We start from the raw sequence: 21,929 nt of genomic DNA, 5'->3' as shown, positions 1-21,929 counted from the left end.
CTATCTATCTATCTATCTATCTATCTATCTATCTATCTATCTATCTATCTATCTATCTATCTATCATTACTATAGACTATAGAGAGTGCAGTTACAGGGTTCTCACTGTCTCTCTGGCTCTTTAATAAGCAGAAAATGAATAAATCAGGAGAAGTAACTCATAAATAAATGTAATCAAATCAGGAGAGGGAACTCATACAGGAAACGGGATAAACAAGTGAAATTGGAAGTGGTAAAACAAACAAATATGCAGACAAAATTGGAACTGGAACACAAGTTGGCAAATGTCTTTCTGGGCTTCTACTGATGGGATGTCATTTGTAACCCACCTGAAAATGTATTTTCTGTTAAATGGAACAGCTGGAGAGATGGGGTGACCCATGTTACTAGCAATGTTTACTATATCAGACTATAAAGCCTTAACTTTTTAACAAAAACATTATTATTAATAATTAATACTACTACTAGTACTACTACTACTACTACTACTACTAATAATAATAATAATAATAATAATAATAATAATAATAATAATAATAATAATAATAATAATAATAATAATAATTTGAAACCCAAGGACGCTTTACAAAACAGAAAAACAAAAACAAACAAACTTGCCAAAAGCCTGAGTGAACAAATGTCTCTTCAGTGCAGACTTGAAAGAGTCCAATGTAGGCGTCTGGCGAATCTCCAAGGGGAGAGAGTTCCAGAGGGCAAGGGGGGGCTGCCACATATAGAAGGCTCTATCGCTGAGGGTCCGCTTTTTCGCATGGCAGGTGGTGAGGAGCTCCATGTCCGAAGACCTCAGGTTCCGCTCAGGGGTGTAGTCCTTGAGGGACTGGGGATGGTTTTGCTGAGACCCAAATAAATAAATAAACAAATAAATAGGAAAAATAACGAATATTTACAGATGGTTGGAATAACTCAAAAGAAAACACAACAGGAACAACACTAACCAATAACAAAAGTAACACTACAGATAACTACGGCAAAAGTCCTTTCCGAAGGGACAAATCATAATCAGAATTTGGAGTTCAACAGATACATGAACATAATCCATGGTGTGGCGGCTGGAGGAGAGCCCTAATGGTGTCTCCTGAGTCCCTAATGGTGTCTCCTGAGTCCCTAATGGTGTCTCCTGAGTCCTCGCTGGTGGCTTGGAGGGTGGCCTGCCCTCCCCTCAAGGACGCCGGGACACTCCCCAGAATCACAGCAGGAGATGATGACGATGATGATCATTGCCTATCAGACCACACCTCAGCCATCCACCTGCATCAGGAACAAATAAGAACACCACAACAAGCACAGACTCTGGCCTGTTGGGTGCTCATGAACTACTACTGAAAAATGTATATATAGATCTATCATAGATAGATCTATATAGATCTATCATAGATAGATCTATATATATGATAACTCTAACGCATATAAATATATATATATCTAAATATTAAGCCAAAAAAATATATTTATAATACTACCACACAACTCAGCACTTGACTGCTGACCATTTTCCAAAGTTTATTGGGATTTCTTTGATTTAAGTAAGGCAAATAAGACCAACTGCATCTTGAGTTAGTTGCCTATGGAATAGCAAGTTTCCTAATAACTGATTTTCACGTGAAGATCATTGAAGCATGTTTGTGATTACCAACGTCTCGGCAGATAACTGCCTTAATTCCTCAGAGTGAAGAAGGCTGTTATCTGCCGAAACGTTGGTTTCTATGCTCTGCGTCCATAATAAAATATTGGCACATTGGCTACCAGTGTGTATGGCCATATTTTAATATTTAATATAATTTAATATTGAATTATAGGGAACCACATACGTTATATTGTAACTTCAACCCCAAAAAGATGTGTGGGTGTCAGAAGACCCCTAGGCTTAAAAATAACTGATGGCCTTGCTGTTGTTTCCATGGCAATGCTATCACAGATGTAACTAAGGGAGTTTCACAGGACACATACTGATCAACATGTACATACACACTGGCAACTACTACTCCACCACCAAATTTCTCAAAGGGGACTTCCACAGAAAGATTAGGTGTGTTTGCTGTAGATAATAGGTAGGCCTACGTAGGTGGTCTAAACAGGGCACCCAAACCTTAACCATGGGGCAGTCACCAAAACATCGGCAGTGAATGACACCTCCTTTCTATGGTAAATTGCATTTACCTCCCCTTGTGGTCTCCTAGTTAGTTTTGAAAGAATCCAGTGATTTAGTCTACATAGTTTGTAATGGATGGTGTCAGAGCATTCCACATTTTGGTGGCGGTGTAGTAAAATATTGTTCTAGAGTAGGCCTACCAGCAGTGGTGTAAAGTAACTAAGTACATTTACTCAAGTACTGTACTTAACTACAATTTTGATGTATTTGTGCTTTACTTGAGTATTTCCAATACATTTACTTCTACTCCATTACATCTCAGAGCCAAAATTTGTACTCCACTACAATTATTTGAAAACTAAGGCCTCACTCAGACCTTTACTGCATTGCTGTATGCTTGTTGGATGTCATGGCCGCCCCAATGCATTTCCAATGGGAGTCACATGGTTTGACACAACATTTGTGTTGTATGAGGGGGAGGGGCGCAGTCGAAACACAGCCGAAAGCCATACAACAGCTTGTAGTCCAAAATGTGGACTACAAACCATGTGACTTCCATTGGAAATGCATTGGGGCGGCCATGACACTACACAACATTCATCCAACAAGCATAGAGCATTGCATTAACGTTGCACGGTCGCAACACTGAACACAGCTGAAAGCCAACAAAAATCAGTGTTGCGACTGTGTGAGCTCAGCCTGAGGCCTCAGGCTGAGCTCACACGGTCGCAACACAGATTTTTGTTGTGAGTGTCATGGCCGCCCCCAATGCATTTCCAATGGAGGTCACATGGTCTGTTGTATGGCTTTCAGCTGTGTTTCGACTGCGCCCCTCCCCCTCACACAACACAATGTTGTGTCAAACCATGTGACTCCCATTGGAAATGCATTGGGGCGGCCATGACACTACCCAACGAGCATAGAGCATTGCATTAACCGTGTGAGCTCAGCCTCACTCAGACCTTTACAGCGTTGTGAGTGTCATGGCCGCCCCAATGCATTTCCAATGGAGGTCACATGGTCTGTTGTATGGCTTTCAGCTGTGTTTCGACTGCCCCCTCCCCCTCACACAACACAAATGTTGTGTCAAACCATGTGACCTCCATTGGAAATGCATTGGGGCGGCCATGACACTACACAACATTCATCCAACAAGCATACAGCAATGCAGTAAAGGTCTGAGCTCAGCCTTAGGGTGCACTCACACGGTTCATGCAATTCTCTGTGCTCGTTGGGTGTTGTGTCATGGCCGCCCAGCGGCCCAATGCATTTCCAATGGAGGTCACATGGTTTGACCCAACATTGTGTTGTGTGAGGGGGAGGGGCGCAGTCGTCCGCCCCTCCCCCTCACACAACACAATGTTGGGTCAAACCATGTGACCTCCATTGGAAATACATTGGGCGGCCATGACACAACACAACATGCATCCAACCAACGAGCATCCAACGAGCACAGAATTGCATGAAAGGTGTGAGCTCAGCCTTAGGCTGAGCTCACACCTTTCATGCAATTCTCTGTGCTCGTTGGGTGTTGTGTCATGGCCGCCCAGCGGCCCAATGCATTTCCAATGGAGGTCACATGGTTTGACCCAACATTGTGTTGTGTGAGGGGGAGGGGCGCAGTCGTGCTCAGCCTTAGGGTTACTATAAGTAACTTTGTTACTAGTTACTTTGGAGATTTTAATTTTGATTAGAAAACAGGCATTAACCACTTCAACCCTATATACACATTTCGGCCATTTGACAATAGCAGATCTACAAGCTCACAATGCATCGCAATGTGATGCATTGTGAGCTTGTAGATCGGCTATTTTCAAAACATCTTGTACACATTTTAAACTTGTGAAATGGGACATTCTGCAATATGAGTAGTTTTACTTTTAGTACTTTAAGTACATTTTTATGTATCTACAATGTGTCACGATGCGATGCATTGTGAGCTTGTAGACCGGCTATTTTCAAATGGCAGAAATGTATACTATATAGGGTTGAAGTGGTTAATGTGTTCTAATTTTCCAATCAAAATTAAAATCTCCAAAGTAACTACTAACTAAAGTTTTAAAATAATTGTATTGGATTAAAAGTAAAGTAAAACAGTTTTGATATGTAGTGGAGTAGAAGTAAAGGTAATGGAAATGGGACAATCTCTGGTAAAGTACAAATACCTCAAAAAAGTACAGTACATAAGTAGGCCTAAATGTACTTAGTTACTTACAACACTGTGTAAATCTCTGCTGTTGGACATAAACCAACCTTTTTATGATTACAGTTCTTGGGCAGTTTGTAGTCTCATACTTTTATTATGTAGTGATGTTCTAGTGTTTCCTGTTTTCCCTAGTTACTGTTTCCTGTCTTGTCTAACCTCCCTGTGATAAGGCTCTCCACCTGTGTTATTATATATTATATATTAGTCTCCCAGCCAATGCCTGTGTTGATTGTTAGGTCTGTTCACCTGTGTATTGTTATCCTGTGTCTACTTAAAGGGTAAGACCACCTTTTTGAGAGGTTTGGGTTGTTTTCTTACCTTATTATGGGCAAACTATGGGCGACTCTTTCCTGAGTCGCACTTTTAGGGAGGGACAATAACATAATATAGGCCTACCCAAAAATGAAAGAAGTGAAACGGATAAATGGTTTAAAGTGAACTGAAAGTTTTGTTTATTAACTGTACTGAGATGAAGGAAAATCAAGCCAAATAACAAAAGATATGGGAAGGGTTCAAGGGACTGGTGGTGCCAAAATAAAGGGTACAATCAAAACCACTGTCTAAATAAATCAAATATCTAAACTGCTGCCATACTTTATACCTCATACTTTAAATGCTTAGTATGAGGTATAAAGTACAGCAGCCTTGTGTTCATAAAACAGAAAGATTGGGTATTTGGTAAGACTGACGTTATGTATCTTTCAGGACCTTTCACTGCTTCGTCTCAACCATTACTCAATGGCTCTGGTCTCAGCTACCGCGGTGGATATTTTGACATTCCGTTTTTATTTTTTTTGGAATGTTCCACTACTGTTGGAGCAGCCATAAACTACACAGGTTCATCTCGATGTTCTGGGCATCTTTGTACTGTTAGTGTTAGTAAAAAGCAGGTAAAAGAGTAACGTTTGAGGCAGACTAACATCAGTCACTCTACCATTCACTGTAGTAGAAGAGATGCGCCTGGTGAGGGTTTAAACCCCGCAGCTACGTCGAGTCCGCCTACAGGAAATACGTAAGCTGCGACCATGAGACCCGTTTTTGAATTTGTCTATAGCACAACCAGGAGGCCACGACCTGGCCTGGTGGAGACCTGTGCCCCGAGGGCCACTTTTTCTAGTTTTACTCTACATCCTCCAGTGTGCTTGAAGCGATGCAGTGCTGACCTGTAAACAGCAGCGCACGCTCATTTACCATTCAGCGCCTTCATGAAAACTCAAAAAAGATAAAGAAAATTGCAACATGATGTGAAGTTGCTGGTGGTAGATACTCAATACTAAATTTGACAAACACAGCAACGTTTTAATCCATGACAAAATTGACAATGCTGATTCAAAATGTACCATTCTCAAAGCCTACCACTGTCCTATTTATACTTGTTGTAAGGTGGCGTCTCGCAGCAGGGGACATTTCTGTGAGCTTGGAGATCAGCCATTTGAGGAGAATCTGCTGCGCTCAATGACTCGCATTGGGAGATTGTGCCTCCTGGTGTGATCACAGAAGCATTACATTTACATCATATACTCACGGGCCAACTTGATTGGTTCAGGTCTGACACGTGGACGCTCCAATCCCCCGCCCTAAGGGATAGAGCGCCTCAGGCCATGTGTCGTCATCCCTTGCATTCTTCTCAGTGAGAACACACACATTCATCCCGAAGATTACAGAGCATAGTAGGTTTCCTCAAATTAATTCGGAGACAAGAAAAAAAACTATATTGACTACATTGGAAAGCCTGTATCGAAGATAAGGCTCTCCCAGTGGATAGTGGAGGCCATTGAACAGGTATACTCTAGCAGAGGTCTAGTACCACCTGTGGGGGTAAAGGCACACTTTACTAGGGCAATGTCAGCGTCCTGGGCCCTTTGCAGAGGGGTTTCGATCCAGGATGTCTACGCCACGGCAAGTTGGTCGTCTTCGTCAACTTTTGCCAGGTTTTATAGACTGGATGTTACTGCAGCGCCAGTGGCCAAGGACCGCCTTCCTTGGCGTTGCCTCCAGGTAAGGGTTTTACCCTTACTCTTTTCCCCCCTTAGCAGTAGGACAGGTTTTTTCTCTGCCGCCCTTTTTCTGACCTACGGTAGTGGACTTGGGTCTACTGGGTCTTGGGGTGGGACGTGGCTGCCCTTAGGAGCAGTGTGCGTTCCATTAGAGTTTTATGGGCAGAAGTTTTGGACTGGGTCCAGACTTCGGGATTCAATAAGGGAGTTTATCATATCTTCCAATGCGAGTCATTGAGCACAGCAGATTCTAAAACTGTAGGTTACGGAGGTAACCCCTGTTTTATAACTGCAAGCGAGATGACTTGCCAACATCCCCTTCTTGATGCTTGAGAAGAATTCAGGCTAGGTTTGGAATGACGACACACGGCCTGAGGCGCTCTGTCCCTTAAGGCGGGGGAGGGTTGGATCGCCCACGTGTCAGACCCGAACCCGAATCAAGTTGGCCCATGAGTATATGATGTAATGCTTCTGTGATCACGGCAGGAGGCGCAATCTCCCAATGCGAGTCATCTCGCTTGCAGTTATAAAACAGGGGTTATCTCCGTAACCTAGTTATTTCTGAAAATGGAAAAGTTAAAACTCACCGGGCTGGTAATACCAGTGTGTTGTCCACAGTAACTGTTTTTGTATTGAGTGAATGAGTTGAGCTTTCATTTGAAATGTACCCATTCCATTCTGCATACTGTTAATAAATAGTCTACTTCAAATCAATCAATCAAAAAAAATCACACCTGTGTGAAGTCAGTGGTGCAACTCCATGTGGGGGTCCCCAGAACATCCAGACCCCGAGGAAAACCGAGGGGTCCAGGGGGGGCCCCGGTTCTGGCGAGCCGTCCCGCATCCGAAATGGTTGAGAAATCACAGTTACCGTAGGCCTACTGTACTGTTCTGTCACTGTACTGTAGGCCTACTGTCACACCCAATCATCATAGTTAATTATGTGTGTGTGTGTGTGTGTGTGTGTGTGTGTGTGTGTGTGTGTGTGTGTGTGTGTGTGTGTGTGTGTGTGTGTGTGTGTGTGTGTGTGTGTGTGTGTGTGTGTGTTAAGGGCCTTTCAAACGGGCAGCGATGAATATTTTGGACCAAACAAATAATTACAAAGAAGAAAAACAACAAAAAAAGTGTTGTAAACTGCCGTTTGTTGTCATGATTTGTCACGACTCGAGTTGGCTTTGTCCGCGGCGTAAACGTCTTTAAATAAATACTTTCTGAAATGTCTATGAGGAAAATGAACGGAGAATCATTTCCTGGTCCAGGGTAGGGGGCGGGACTGCGACGCTCTAAAACCAACCAAACGCTATTTTCGTGCTCGGACATACCCAGCCAGGGACCCACATAGCTGTCTATAGGAGTGGTTGCACCACTCAAATGTACACTGTAGTGGGTATTGTATTGGACATTTGTGTGAATTGTGTCTGGAATGTCATGTAAGCCAGGAGGACTGTTGGACTGAAGACTGGCAACTGCAGAGGACCAGCAGAGTTGTGTAGTTTCTGAAATGCATCGCATATCCGCCCTTAAGCCCCGATACGTTCCCTCAGTCCCTACGCTCATAGGGACTGAGAGAACGTATCGGGGGCTCCGATTCGGGGCTATACGCATATAATATCGTGTCAGTCAGTGTCATTTAGAAACCTTATCAGAGGCGTTCTCTCTGTAAAAGCAGTGACAGCCAGCTGGTGAGAACACAAACCAAGTTCCTCAAGTTCCATTTATGGGAGTGAGTGAGTGAGTGGGTGGCTGAGTCTGTCTCATCTCACTGTGCTGGCAAAAAAAAACTCTGTGCTCTCTCTCTCTCTCTCCCGCACGCACGCGCACACACACGCGCACCGTCGCACGCGCTGACACACACACACACACACACACACACACACACACACACACAGGGGGAGAGAGAGGGTGAGAGAGACGGTGCCTCCTCCTCCCTTTGCTCGCATGCGGCTGTGGAACTGAGCCCAAATGCTCTGACGAGACGCCGCGGAGACAGCCGGGCAGCTAGCCGAGATGCGCCGCCGTTCCACCGACTCTCAGGTACAGTGACCGTGGTGTGACGCACCAAAAAATGCCACTTCCCAGACTTGTGTCCGTGAGTGAGCAGCAGTGCACACAGACAGACACTTAGGGCAGGATAGCGCTACTGCACCAAAAAACGTATATACTCTTTCTTCAAAGTAGAGCCTTTATTGTGCACGCCTTTTCATAAGTGCACCGAAACGATAGTTTCGTTGTGTTCAGTTCGTTTATAATCACAATGTCTGGTTTATTGGTCTATCTTGCCGACGGTGACGTCTACCGAGTTTCATTCTTCTGCGTGATGTCACCGTTTCTTTCAGCTGGCTCTACGCTCTGCCGCTCCGCGTCTCCCAAAGTGAGAGAGAGCCATTCTGCAACGTGCGTCCCCGAGCCGACACACCACGGACACGGTGCGCTGCATGGAGGACAGGACACGCTGCCGGAGTCTAGACCTACTGCCTGTGGCAACAGACACCTTGAAAGCCTATTGTCAACTCTCTCTTTTTTGGCTAATGGAAGATTTGTTCGTGATGTCTGCACATGGAATAGCTTAATAGGCACACTATCCCCAATTCCCCTACACTAGGATCTTGTTATTTAATCACCTGGGGTGATTTAAACGAAATAATAGCACGATATATTGGAGATATTGTTATGCACACGTGAGAATGATACCCCTAGAGCCTAGGCCATACTTCTTTTCTACTTATTTTTTTACCTTTGCCATTTTGCTGACACTTTTATTGGGTTATTGCAAATGAACTGTGTTGATATATGGAAATCGCTGAGTGGGGATGGTAGGCTAAGTTATGGAAGGGCATCGTTTATGAAAAGTCGTCACTCTTCTTGATGGTGGATATGACGACGAAGAAGAGCAGCCCGAGGATGCCGGGTGGGATTCGGGATGTTCCAGTGAACAGCTCTCCAGCGGTGGCGGCCAACGCAGAGGGAGAAGAGATCGAGGTTTTGGAGAGCACCGATGTTCTCCCCGTGGCCCCCGAGGACGTAAGTCTACCCTGCTCTGTTTTCTCTTCCCCCTGCATCATCCACAGCACAGCCTACTATTAGGGCTATCACAGTCACACAGCCTCAAATCTGAAACATCAGTCCGTGGCATAATAATAGATGAGTGTGGTGAACTGTCATATGAGGCAGATAGGCTCAGGTGTTTTACACACAAGTTGCATTTCACGTGTCTCGCCCAGTGGTCTTTCACCGTGGCTCACTGACCACAGCTATAGACAGACAGTGCAGAGAAGAAAGTTAATTATAGCAAGGCTGCGAAACTATACCAAACGAAACAGGCAGAAAGAACATTGTCTGGAGGAGATTGGTACCCACTACCCAGACCTGTCACCTCACTGTATTTCACCTGTTTCATATTTTCACCCTCATCTCTTCCCTTGGCTCACTCATCCCCTCTCTCTCTCTCTCTCTCTCTCTCTCTCTCTCTCTCTCTCTCTCTCTCTCTCTCTCTCTGTCCCTGTCTCAGCAATGGAAGTCTCTGTTTGACAAGGTAGGTATGGATACCGCTACAGTACTTGTGCTTTTCAGACTTTCTTTTATTTGCATGTTCATCTCTATTGAGCTTTGCTGATTCTTATAAAGCATTCATCTGTGCCATTTGTGCTCAGGTCTGGCTTTCATTTGTTTTTTAAGTTGAGAGGATCTCAGTGGTGCTTAACAAAATGAGGCAATGTGTTTATGATACATTGGCAATGACACCTTCAATTGAAATTGGCTAATAAAAATCACAGCAAAGTCTTGATGTTACCTGTCTATCATGACGTATAATATGCCTACACTTAATTGCTGTGGAACCAGCTCCATCACTAATGACATTGACCAATTCCTTTGACTTTGTCTTAATATTCCTTCCTATATGTCGTAACACAGTGAACAGTAATCATGGCATGATAACCTTTAACCCAGTTGTGGTTTTGTCAAACCTGCTGTCACCTTTATTGGAGAAAGGTGCCTGATTAATGACCAGTGCAGGTTTAGATCCCTGTCTCTGACCCATATGTTTGCAATTAGAGTGATACATAATCCTGGTTTATCAGTCAGTCAGACCCCTTGGCAGGTGTGACGCACGCACGCACGCACGCACGCACGCACGCACGCACGCACGCACGCACCACAAGGCCCACACACACACGCATCACAAGGCCCACAAGGGACAAGAAACATAGGCTGGTTGGTTGATCTAAACAGCAGCAGGTCGTCTGACAGACGGCAAATGGACCCCTACCACCACTTTTGTAAACACACGCACGCACGCATGCATGCATGCACGCACGCACACGCACACACACACCCCGTGGGGCTGCCCAGCACCTGCCTATCCTGGGGCCCCATACTCTCTCTTGAGGATGTGTGTGTGTGTGTGTGTGTGTGTGTGTGTGTGTGTGTGTGTGTGTGTGTGTGTGTGTGTGTGTGTGTGTGTGTGTGTGTGTGTGTGTGTGTGTGTGTGTGTGTGTGTGTGTGTGTGTGTGTGTGTGTGTGTGTGCGCGCGCGCGGTGTGTTCAGAGGTTAGGGTAAAGGCTTGAGTCAGAGGCTCGTGTCAGACTCACTCTTTCAGCAGGGACTGGGGGTCCCATGGGAATATGGGAATGGCTAGCCATGGCATAAGGTGTGTGTGTGTGTGTGTGTGTGTGTGTGTGTGTGTGTGTGTGTGTGTGTGTGTGTGTGTGTGTGTGTGCGTGCGTGCGTGCGTGCGTGCGTGTGATGTGTGAAGGGGGTATTCTATGGACAGGCATTAAGTGGGACTCTCAATCCACTGCCTTTATGCTTGCGGCATTGCTTTGAATTTCCTCAAGTGGCCTTCTAAAAAAAAAGAGGGTGCGAGGGTCTCTGTCCAAATGGTGAGGTCGCTGTCCGGTCTGGCAGCTACAAATGTCCTTTCACTCTTTTATTCTCTTTCTCTTCATCCTCCTCACAATGACCCACTCCGTTTGTCGAAGAGCTGACCTCTGGGATTCCCCAGACTCTCTATGAAGCACAGAGGAAGAGAAATGATAGGCCACAGTGGTGACCGGGGTGGGAGTTGGGGGTGGGGACGTCTGGCAACCCATGTAGTTGACCAACAGACAGACGGGAATTAATTAGTGTTGTGACAATAAACAGCAATTTTTGTTTGGTGTATTACATTTGTACATACCCTCTTACTGTAGGTAACACAGTTTAAGTGTTGAAATTATTTAGTTGCCACAATCTAGATAATAAGATAGGAGTAGCATTTGCCTCACTTAATCAATTTTGGCTATGCTGCTTTGTATTCTGCCAAGTACATTGTGTTCATCCAGGGATGTTGATTGTGCAGCAGAAGCAAGATGGGATCGTCTTCCAATGTTTTTTCGTAGGTGTAATTTATACTGTATTGTACGACTGTGTTCCTCTCCGAATCAAATGGATTTTTGGCGAGTGACGGGGTCGTTACATGTTTATCAATGATTAAGTATCAATGATGTTTATCAAAGTGCTCATGGGATTGACCCTGTCCAGTTCCCTCTGTATCTTCCCTTGTCTCCCCCTCATCCCCCAGAGAGGGCTTTATTATTGCAGCGCAAGTGCTTTACTCTCCTCCAAACTCGGGAAACAAGCGGGTAAAACCTCAAAATGTGTTTGATTCCTGTGTAGTGTGTACACCATCTTAGAAAAACAAATGGGAGACTGAAGTGAACACAGACGCACACTGCAGAGCTCTAATGAACCAGACGGAAAGCTGTCAGGAGGAGGATATAGCAGCTGCTCCTCTCCCTCCCTCCCCCCTCCCTCTTCATCCCTCCCTCTCCCTCTCCCTCTCCCTCTCCCTCTCCCTCTGTCTCTCCCTCTCCCTCTCCCTCTCTCTCTCTCTCTCTCTCTCTCTTTCTCCCTCTCCCTCTCCCTCTCTCTCTCTCTCTCTCTCTCTCTCTCTCTCTCTCTCTCTCTCTCTCTGCACACACCAATCTAAAAAGATCACCGAACCTTGTAGGCTAATTATACATAAAGGCTGCATCATTCAAGCAGAATCCATTTGTATTTTTTGGCTTTCCCTGCTGTGCACTCAGATAGGAGTTTGCAGGCATACATGCTACACGTATACTTTCATTTTGTTTTCTTTTATTTATGCCTTTAGGCTGATAGACCATATTTAAAAAAAAAAATGCACATCTACAAGCTGACAATGCATCATATGGCAACCCATTGAACAATGTATGAAAATAGTATTGGACCATTTATGAAAGTTTTTAGATATTTTTGAGTGGTGTAAACCACTCCAACAACTGGCTTTGTTAGTTTACGTGTCCACGTGTTTGTTCGTACCAAAAAAATGAGCATGGTCACTCAGTTCACACGGGTGTGATTTCATTACGTCAGACATTACGTCAGACCACAGCTGATCAGGCTATATAATACCTTACACCACTCAGTTCACACGGGTGTGATTTTTTTTTATTGATATATATCCAGCTTTTAGTGTATGTTCACAAACTTCTTTTACGTCATAGTGTCTGAGCAAATAGACATAGTGTCGGGTGTGATTTTTCACTTATAATAACATGCCCAAAGTAGGAAAGTGATTATTTTTAGGTTGATGTTATGATAGCCATGGTTCACATGACGTTAACGTATACATAAACGTTCAGATTTCAAATATAATCATCATCACGGATGTTAGAATTTAGCTGGTTGTTCAATAAAAAGCATTTTGGTCCGATCGCCGGCTATTTTTTCCTTGTATTTCCTTCTTTCCCCTTCAACTGCGCCTCGGCGCCACCCTATCGGTTGTCACGTGCATTTATTTTTAGTCAGTGGCCAATGAAAGCAATCATAGCGCAATACACCTCGGTGCTGACATATAAAGGTAGACGCCCCTTCCGGCTCTGGGGAGTATGTTCTCGAGAGGGGCAATACCTAGGGGGCTATACCTTTATTGTCCCAAAGGGGAAATTAGCTTTGGACTCTGTCTATCCTGCAGTTCCATAAAAGACAAAGGTACAGGTATATGTAGATACACAGCATAATTATTCATGTTATAGTTATTAGTGAATACTGGCTTCATACCTCACAATGTGTTGTTTGTAGTCATTGGTGGTGAGTGGTTCTGCAGGCCTGTGTTTTCCTTGTTGTGCACAGTGAGTGATTGTGTAGGCTAGTATACTAAATGAGCTGTGAGGACTGAATACTGTGAATAGGGGATGTCCCTGCTATTTCCAAACTTTTGTTTTGCAACAGAAATCTTTGCTGAGACCATGCAGTTAATAGGCCACTATGTCGTTTGGTCAATAGGTCACCAATCACCAAATGCTTCACATTTTGTAACCAATCTCTGCCTTTTTTAATTTTATTTTTTGTATTCATGTTCTGACTTTATCTATGTTGTAACATCAAATATAATTAGAATCCTGGAGATAGGGAGGGAGAGAGGGAGAGAGAGAGAGAGAGAGAGAGAGAGAGTGTGTGTGTGTGTGTGTGTGTGTGCGTGCGTGTGTGCGTGCGTGCGTGCGTGCGTGCGTGCGCGCGTGCGCGCGCGCGCGTGTGTGTGGTGTGGTGGAATGGGAGTAGATAGCGGTGACCCATCGTGATTTAAATGCCACTTCAGTGCGCTTGTGTTGACATGTGGTAGTGTAAAACAAGCTGCAGGCACGCGCCCACAGGGACTTAGTGCTTAAACACTTTCACATGGCTGCACAAGTCATGCCACATAAGGTTTTCCCCCCTCATTTTTCTCTTAGTGGCCTCCACAACAACAGTACAGCTTGCTACACTAAAACGTTGTTGGAGAGCAGTATACAAACGTAATTTGTTTAAAGGTTACAGCGTAGATGCTCCTCTATGAAAATAATGAATGTGAAGGGAAAACACACACACATGCTTTATTTACAGCGGAGAGAGGCCTAGTTCCTGGATTGTAAATGGTGCATGGTTTATTGCAAGCATCCATTTCTTAAAATCTATTATTTGGTAGTTAGAACCGATTCTTGGATGGCCCAAATAGTTCAATTACAGCAATCAGAAATATACTGTGTTAAAGCCACCTGTTCCTGACAGCAAAAGGTTGTTATGTCGGTCCCTTTGTCTGGCAGTGCAGTCTCGCCCCATCATCTAATTCTGACTGCTACAGCTGGCACCTTTATCAGTGGCTCTCTTCTTTTAATTACACTTGTACTGAATGGTCCACCACCCAGGTGACTGACATTAATGGGTCTGCCATATGTGGTCTCATCTGCATTTAGTGATGCATGCAGTGTGAAACTCAGAGCGGCACTGGCGGGGCTCTAATGATGGCAATGTTGGTCAGTCGGTTGACAGTTATCCAGTACTTTGGTCCCCAAGCAAGATATCTTGAAGGCTACTGTATGATATGCTTTCCAGAGAATTAACCCCCACTACATGGCCTTTCCTCTATAGTACCCTATTCAGAGATACCCTATCTCAAAATCTAATGGGCAGGGGCGCCCGCTGGCCAAGTGGTCCAGGCACATGCCACATATAGGCTTTGGCCTGACGGCACGTCGCGTGTTCGAATCCCGTTCATGGCGACCTTTGCCGCGTGTCTCTCCCCATCTCTCTCTCCCTCTTTCCTGTCTATCTTCACATGATAGTCCACTTGCCAGAATGTGAACCGAGGCATGTTGAGTACACCAAGCTTTTATGTTAGAAATCTTGAGTATGGGTCCCCATACGGGATCTCACCCACTCTTTTACACCTGTACACTTGTACACTTCATGTGATGTTTATGCGTTTTATTGTCTCCACCAGGCCGAAGGCATGGGGACTTGGGGAGAGAGTAGGTTTTATTGTCTCCACCAGGCCAAAGGCATGGGGAGAGAGTAGGTTTTATTGTCTCCACCAGGCCGAAGGCATGGGGACTTGGGGAGAGAGTAGGTTTTATTGTCTCCACCAGGCCAAAGGCATGGGGAGAGAGTAGGTTTTATTGTCTCCACCAGGCCGAAGGCATGGGGAGAGAGTAGGTTTTGCACTCCGTCCGTCCGTGTGTCCTTGTGTGTGTCCGTCCGTCCGTTACCAGCTAATCTCCGGCACTGTTGGCCCGACCGATGCCAAACTTTGCACACACACTCCCTGGATGACTAACCTCTGCCCCAAATTCTTCAGAACAGCCTATTATACCACCATGAGGCCCAGTTTTTCTAAACACATTTCATTACATTACTCGTACACATTTTATCCATAAATCACGCGAATCGGTATACACTATCTCTATAGTCATGTGATCAACACGGATCTGTCCCATTTCCCATATTCCATCCCGATTGGCTAAGATTGCCTTCCAAAGCTTGCAGGATTGGTCCGTTTCAAACAAAATGTCACAAATCATGAACACAGTGTGCACTTTCCGTGAAATTATACACGCACATTCCCACTAGGCTGAGGACGAAATGCCACGTAAAAAAATAAAATCAGCCTCACGGTGGCGCTATAACAGGCCAATTCCTGTTTTTACCTGTAACTGTGCCGATCTGTGTACAACTCCCTAGAGGCCAAGGAAAAACATTTGCCCTGCATTTTTCGCATCTGCCGACAGGCAGACTGCATTCCCTTGATGGCCGTCATCACCATGACACAAACAAAATGTGTCAATGAAGTTGAAGTTGAGTGTCATTAGTACACGAGTACACATATGTACACAAATGTTGTGTGATGATGAAGGGTGATTGTTGGCATTGATCATGATTTGCAGTCGCAAAAGATGTGATAAACACTGATTGATAATCAGACTCATCGCCAAATGACATCCCCCATCAGTCCATTAATGTATCTTTACATGATGAAATGGCAGGGCCTCAACGCTTGTCATTGAGAGATGTATAATCATTGTTCAGGCCATCGTATTCGTCCTCCGCCTTGTCTGTAAATACATTTCCTAAATGAAAAGCAGCGTTCCAGTTGGAGTTCTATACACAGCACAGAGGTAAAAATAGCCCCTCTGCCTGTCGTTCTGATGATGGGAAAAGAAGATATGTGATGGTTTGCTCATAATTGGTTGGCGGTGTGCAAACTCATAATAGCAGTCAATCCTCCTCTTTTGATGGCTGAGTGGTGGAGCGAGGCTATTCAGTGTGTGAGTGAGTGAGTGAGTGTGTGAGTGACTGTGTGCGTGCGTGTGTGCGTGTGGTGTTGGGGGGGGGGGGGGGGTGGGTGGATAACATGATAGTATATTGAAGGTTTAATCGATGGGAGTAAGCATGAGTGAGCAGGGTGGGCATGCCAGCTGCCAGTTCAGGGCCCAGTGTCAGTATGGGGTTTGGAGGGGCCCTGCCACATTAGGCCTAATACATAATTTATACTCTGCTGCTATATCAGGGAGGAACACCATCATACGACAAAGTATACATCTGCAAACTGTAACTTTTATATCCTACCCAGCCAGGATCCAAGCACCGAAATGACTTTTTTGTTTTGTTTTTGCTTTTAGTTTTTAACCCTTTGCTCCCCAAGCCATTATGCCAATTGATTCCTCCCCACACACATGTCTGTGTTGTCACTGCTGTTGTATCCTACTGACTCACCTGCCAGTGGGGAGCCACAGAGCTTTCGTCCTATACTCCTATAGATTACGTGTGCACCCCTACACTTTTACCACTGCGAAACCCGAGCGCCCAGAGCAGTGAGCACAGACATTTCTACTATACTGAACTAATACAGAAAGCCTGTTTGGGCAGAGTATAAGTTGCATTTTGAGCTTTGTGCAGTAAGCAGAACCTTTATCAACCAGTAGTGGTCCTCCCCGAGTCACCCGACCACAGGATCTAAATGTATCAATCCACCTTATTCCTGGCCAACACAGAGAACAACTCAGTGGCCAAGAATAAGATGAATAGAAAGGAAGGTATGTTTTATTCACGAACAATCATGTGAGCTTTGGTAGCCAATCAGGATGGAAGATGGGAAATGGTGCAGATCAGTGTTGATCACATGACTATGGAGATAGTGTATATCGAATTGTGTGATGTATGGATAAAATGTGTACGAGTAATCTACAGAAATGTGTTTTGCCAAAATCAGCCTCTTGGTGGCGCTATAACAGGCCATTGTGGAATATTTGGGGTTCGTCGTTGCCATTCAGGGAGTGTGTGGGCACAGTTTGGCATGGATCGGGCCAACGGTGCCGGAGATTAGCTGGTAACGGACAGACGGAAGGACGGACACACACACACACACGGACGGAGTGCAAAACATACTCTCTCCCCATGCCTTCGGCCTGGTGGAGACAAAAAAGAAAGATATGCATTAAATGTAGCATCTCCATCTTTTCTTTCATCTGCCTTCCTTTCTATCGCTCTCAGCTCTTTCTTTCTTTTCTCTCTCTCTGAATGTCGTTCTCTGTTTCTTCCGCTACTTAGTTCTCCTTTCTCTCTCTCTTTCTCTTTTTCTATCTGTTGTTCTCTTTTCATTACACATTTTCTCCCCAGTCTTTTATTTCCTTCTCCCACCGAGTTGATCCCATCTCATATTGTAACTCTGAAGCCTGAGACTGATTCACCATCTCATTAAGTCCATGACACTTTAGATATATGGAGAGGCACTGTCATTATGCTCTCATTCTACTAACCAACACCCTCATCTCATTTCTATTCATTAGCTCTGCTTGCCGCCGCACAGTGTACAATAACAACATAATGATAAGGTCTCTGGCGGGAAAGGATCGTCAGCGATGACAAAGAGTTATTATGATTATTTTCATAGAGTCTGAAATGCTGTTTCACTGGCTGTATTTTGTGAACTATTTAGAATAAGGACATTATATGCGTTGCCACTAGGGCTGCTTGGTTACGGCAAAAATCTTGGTCACGATTATTTTAGTCAATGTTGAGATCATGATTCTTTTGAACGATGAATCGTTGACTTAGGAAACATTGTGCAATAATTGAACTTACATTTATATTATGTATATTGAATGTTTCTCTGATATTTTCTCCTGGGCATAGACCACTTTGTATTTGAATTTAAATTAATTCAACAAATTGGTCATATTACCTTGTGGTGCAGGCACCGTCATGTAACATCTTGCACGGTATTGTTCAAGATAACAAGATAGAATTAGAGAATCATTGCAAAATAGAGTGCGGCTCAATAATCCTTTTAAGTCAGTAATCTTATTTTTATATTATTGGCCAAAATTGCAATATAAATATGATTGAAATTATTAATTGAGCATCCCTATGTGCCAAAGCAGAGAATGTGGTGTGACCATAGAAATAATAGAATACATATTTCCATCCTAAGCATTGTTGACATGGAAGCATTGCTATGCTCTGTCAAAGCTGAAGTGGAAGTAATCAATCCACAGGGGCCTCCACACGTTTGTTTGATAATGAAGATGTGTTCGTTATGGTGTCTGTGTGCCCATTATATAGCATTAAGCATCATCACAGCAAAGTACGTGGCTGTGATCATCATAGAAGTAGTATGGCGCTTTAATGTCTATATAGGTGTGACTATTTACCGATTGAGTGGATGTTACATACAATCGTTGCTCTCGGGTGGGAACCTTGTACGTCTGAAACCGTTTTGTTTTAAAAACATTTTCAAATACTGAAAATCTACATCTACAAGCTTTTACAACATTGTATATTTGTGAGCTTGTAGATCTGTTATTTTCACTAGCCTACTTACACTACTTACTGTATGAGGAAGTTGGGCATTATTCACTTCACATTCACATTCAATTCACAACATAAAAAGTTGGATTTAATTTCATTCTGCCCGACATACTTTACTAATTATTATTGTTATTTTGACCGTTTTATCCCATGATAACATTTTTCCACCCGGTGCCAATTGCCTAAACTGTAATCCTGGGCGCTACTCTCCCTCTGCTAAGTGGGGAGAGCCCCAAACTGACCTCATGCATGAGTGAGCAGGCCACTTCTTATCACCTGACAGGCGGGAGTTTCCCCGGTAGGACAGTGGGGAGGCAGTATAGAGACCAGGATTACTGCATGTTTTTTGTGAGGGTACCTATCCCCTACACGGGGAGAACATGCAAACTCCACACAGAAAGGCCCTTTCACAAACCCCACTTAAGGTATGTGCGCTGATGATGCGGAGGAGAGAACAGGAATAGAACCCGGGAGCTATAAGGCAACAAAGCTACCGACTGCACCACCGTGCACCCTACTTTACTAATTGTTCATTTAACTCTGACAGTGTACGAATGTACACTACGGTAAACCCAAGTCTTTGGACCGGGACAAATGGACCCGTACAGGTCCATTTGGCTTTATCTGTACACTGTAAATAAACTCTAAATTTGACTATGCAGGGCAGGCAAATTTCAGAGAGCCTTCCCTCTTGACATTCCAATCAGGACGTGGTGAACTTGAGAGAATGTGGTGGTGTTAAACAACTTCCAGGATCCATAGCCTCCAGTTTCATCTCGTCACTCAGATCCTTAGGGATCAAAGACACAGAATCAGTCCATTCATTCTCTGTGGCTGAAACTGTGATACCTTCCCACAGGTTATAGTTACTTAGTTGCTGATAGAGTAACCATGCAGGCTAAGCCTATGACCCACCACTCCAATGCCTGGGGCATGTGTGTGTACAGTGGTGTGCGTGCGTGCGTGCGTGCGTGCGTGCGTGCGTGCGTGCGTGCGTGCGTGCGTGCGTGCGTGCGTGCGTGCGTGCGTGCGTGCGTGCGTGCGTGCGTGCGTGCACACACACACACTGCCTGTGTGCGCACACTCACACACACATGCAGTGTGTGTGTGCCATGCCGATGTCATGTCAGCGTACTGGTGTGTATTTGTCTCTGTCAGCACACATCGGCATTGTTTCACAAGTGTTTCTATTGTGGGTGATCAGACCGGAGCTGGATCAGCAGGAGAGAGAGATAAACACACAAACTTACTTGGAATGATGCTCATGGCGAGTTTGGTCACATTCTCACCTCTACTTCGGTAGACTTGATGCGAATGGGCGGAGAAGTTGCATCATTCTTGCATATTTAATTTGCTGCGTTTGCATTCACATTCAATTGGAAACGTAATCAATGTGTTCAATTCATAAACTACACAGTGAAATATATGGTGTTAAAATTATACTTTGAGTAATAGTTAGGACATAAAATTAGGGTAACGTGCATGCAGTGTGTTGTCGGGGACTGGACGTCTCTCTCTCTCTCTCTATCTACAGTATCTCTCTCTGTGTGCTTGCGTGCACTGTCGTGTGTGTGTGTGTGTGCGTGTGCGTGTGCGTGTGCGTGTGCGTGTGCGTGTGTGTGTATGTATGTATGTATGTATGTATTATTAATTATTTTGCTAGGGAATTATGGTATGTGTGATATCTGAGCCTACCATAATCACAGTAATCCTAGTAATCATATTCCATCAAGGGTAAATTGGCTAGAAATGAAACTGACTCCAGAAACTTTCAGTTAGAGCACCGCAGAGGCTGCGTTTCTGTGCTGTTGCTAGTTGTCGCTTGTTAATGCATCAAGGAACTAGGAAGACTCCAACCTCATTGAATGGAACATCCTGGGATACCCTGACTGCCTGTATTTGTCATGATGACCTAGACCAGGGGTTCTCAACGTTTTTGGCCGGGGGATCTACAAGCTCATAGCGCGCCACCGAGTGGCGCGCTACGAGCTTGTAGGTCTGCTATTTTTGAAAAATCGTGATTTTTTTTGTTTTGTTTTTTGAAAATAATTTGGGGACCCCCTAAAATAATTTGGCGACCCCCCGAGGGGTCGCGACCCACGGGTTGAGAACCCCTGACCTAGACTACTGGGCTCAGCATATGCCCAAGGTGAGTGACAGTGTTTAGATTTGCTCAGATGGCCGTTCCTATCCTGTCCCTGCCATCTCGTCTTACATGGCATCGCTGCCAAGGCCAGCTAGCAGGTCCGAAGTGCTGAAGTGGCTAACGCTGACAAGGAGAATGCACTGCATAGTGCATACCTCACATCACAGGAACACAGAGCTAGCCTCAATCTAGTGTTATGCTTGAAATATCCCTGCTATACTAGTGTTGCTGTGTCTCCACCACCAATATATTGTTTCGAAAAATGTTACAGTATGTACGATACAGGAGGTGTGGCTATGGCAGGGAAGTTTATCTCTTTTCACTCCCAGACATGATTAGATTCCTTGTGTGATCCACTGCAGTCACCTCACGTTTAGTCATGCGTACAGTAGTTTTCAGCTTGGCCTATCTTTTGAAAATGTGTCCCACTGACAGGTATGTGTCTAACTGAAATCTTCTGCAGACTTTGGGGTATTTCTTATCTTTTTCACTGGCTTTTGACCAGAGCCAGACTTGCAATTATAGCACTCATCAGGGTGCCTGTCAGGGTCTGGCATTGAGGGTGTCATTATGATAAGAACGATCTGCCAGAGGTGATAACTCGCACCTCCATTACAGCTGGAACAAAGATCTCTTTTCACTTGTCCCTCATACTTTGCAGCAGTGTCTTTATCAATCAATTGAATAGGTATAGTAAATGTATGTATTTTTGTACATACAGTAGTTGGTGAGTATTTGCATGCCTGTAACACTAGCTACTGTATAATAGTTTAGTCTCTGTTAAGTCAAGTAGTTCACTTAGGGTGACCACATTATTATCAACCCCCAAACTGGGACCCTTAAATC

The 21,929-nt window shown here is 44.5% G+C and overlaps 1 protein-coding gene across 2 annotated transcripts in view; it reads left to right on the top strand.

Annotated features, from left to right (window-relative positions):
* Positions 1-9,214: 9,214 nt before the first annotated feature.
* Positions 9,215-21,929, top strand: part of rhbdl3 (rhomboid, veinlet-like 3) — a gene marked incomplete at its 5' end in the record, with an annotated part of 78,970 nt that continues 66,255 nt past the window's right edge. Inside the window, 2 exons of one of the 2 annotated variants that reach the window (XM_079499051.1) lie at positions 9,215-9,334; positions 9,822-9,845. In XM_079499051.1, the coding sequence (XP_079355177.1) occupies positions 9,215-9,334; positions 9,822-9,845 (144 nt within the window). The remainder of the gene's footprint in view (positions 9,335-9,821; positions 9,846-21,929) is intronic. The other variant, XM_079499052.1, reaches the window with a different exon arrangement.

The sequence above is a fragment of the Electrona antarctica genome, assembly GCF_951216825.1.
Source record: "Electrona antarctica genome assembly, chromosome: 4".
Taxonomy (NCBI): domain Eukaryota; kingdom Metazoa; phylum Chordata; class Actinopteri; order Myctophiformes; family Myctophidae; genus Electrona; species Electrona antarctica.
The sequence above is the reverse complement of the archived record's forward strand: the minus strand, read 5'-3'. Positions and strand labels throughout refer to the sequence as shown.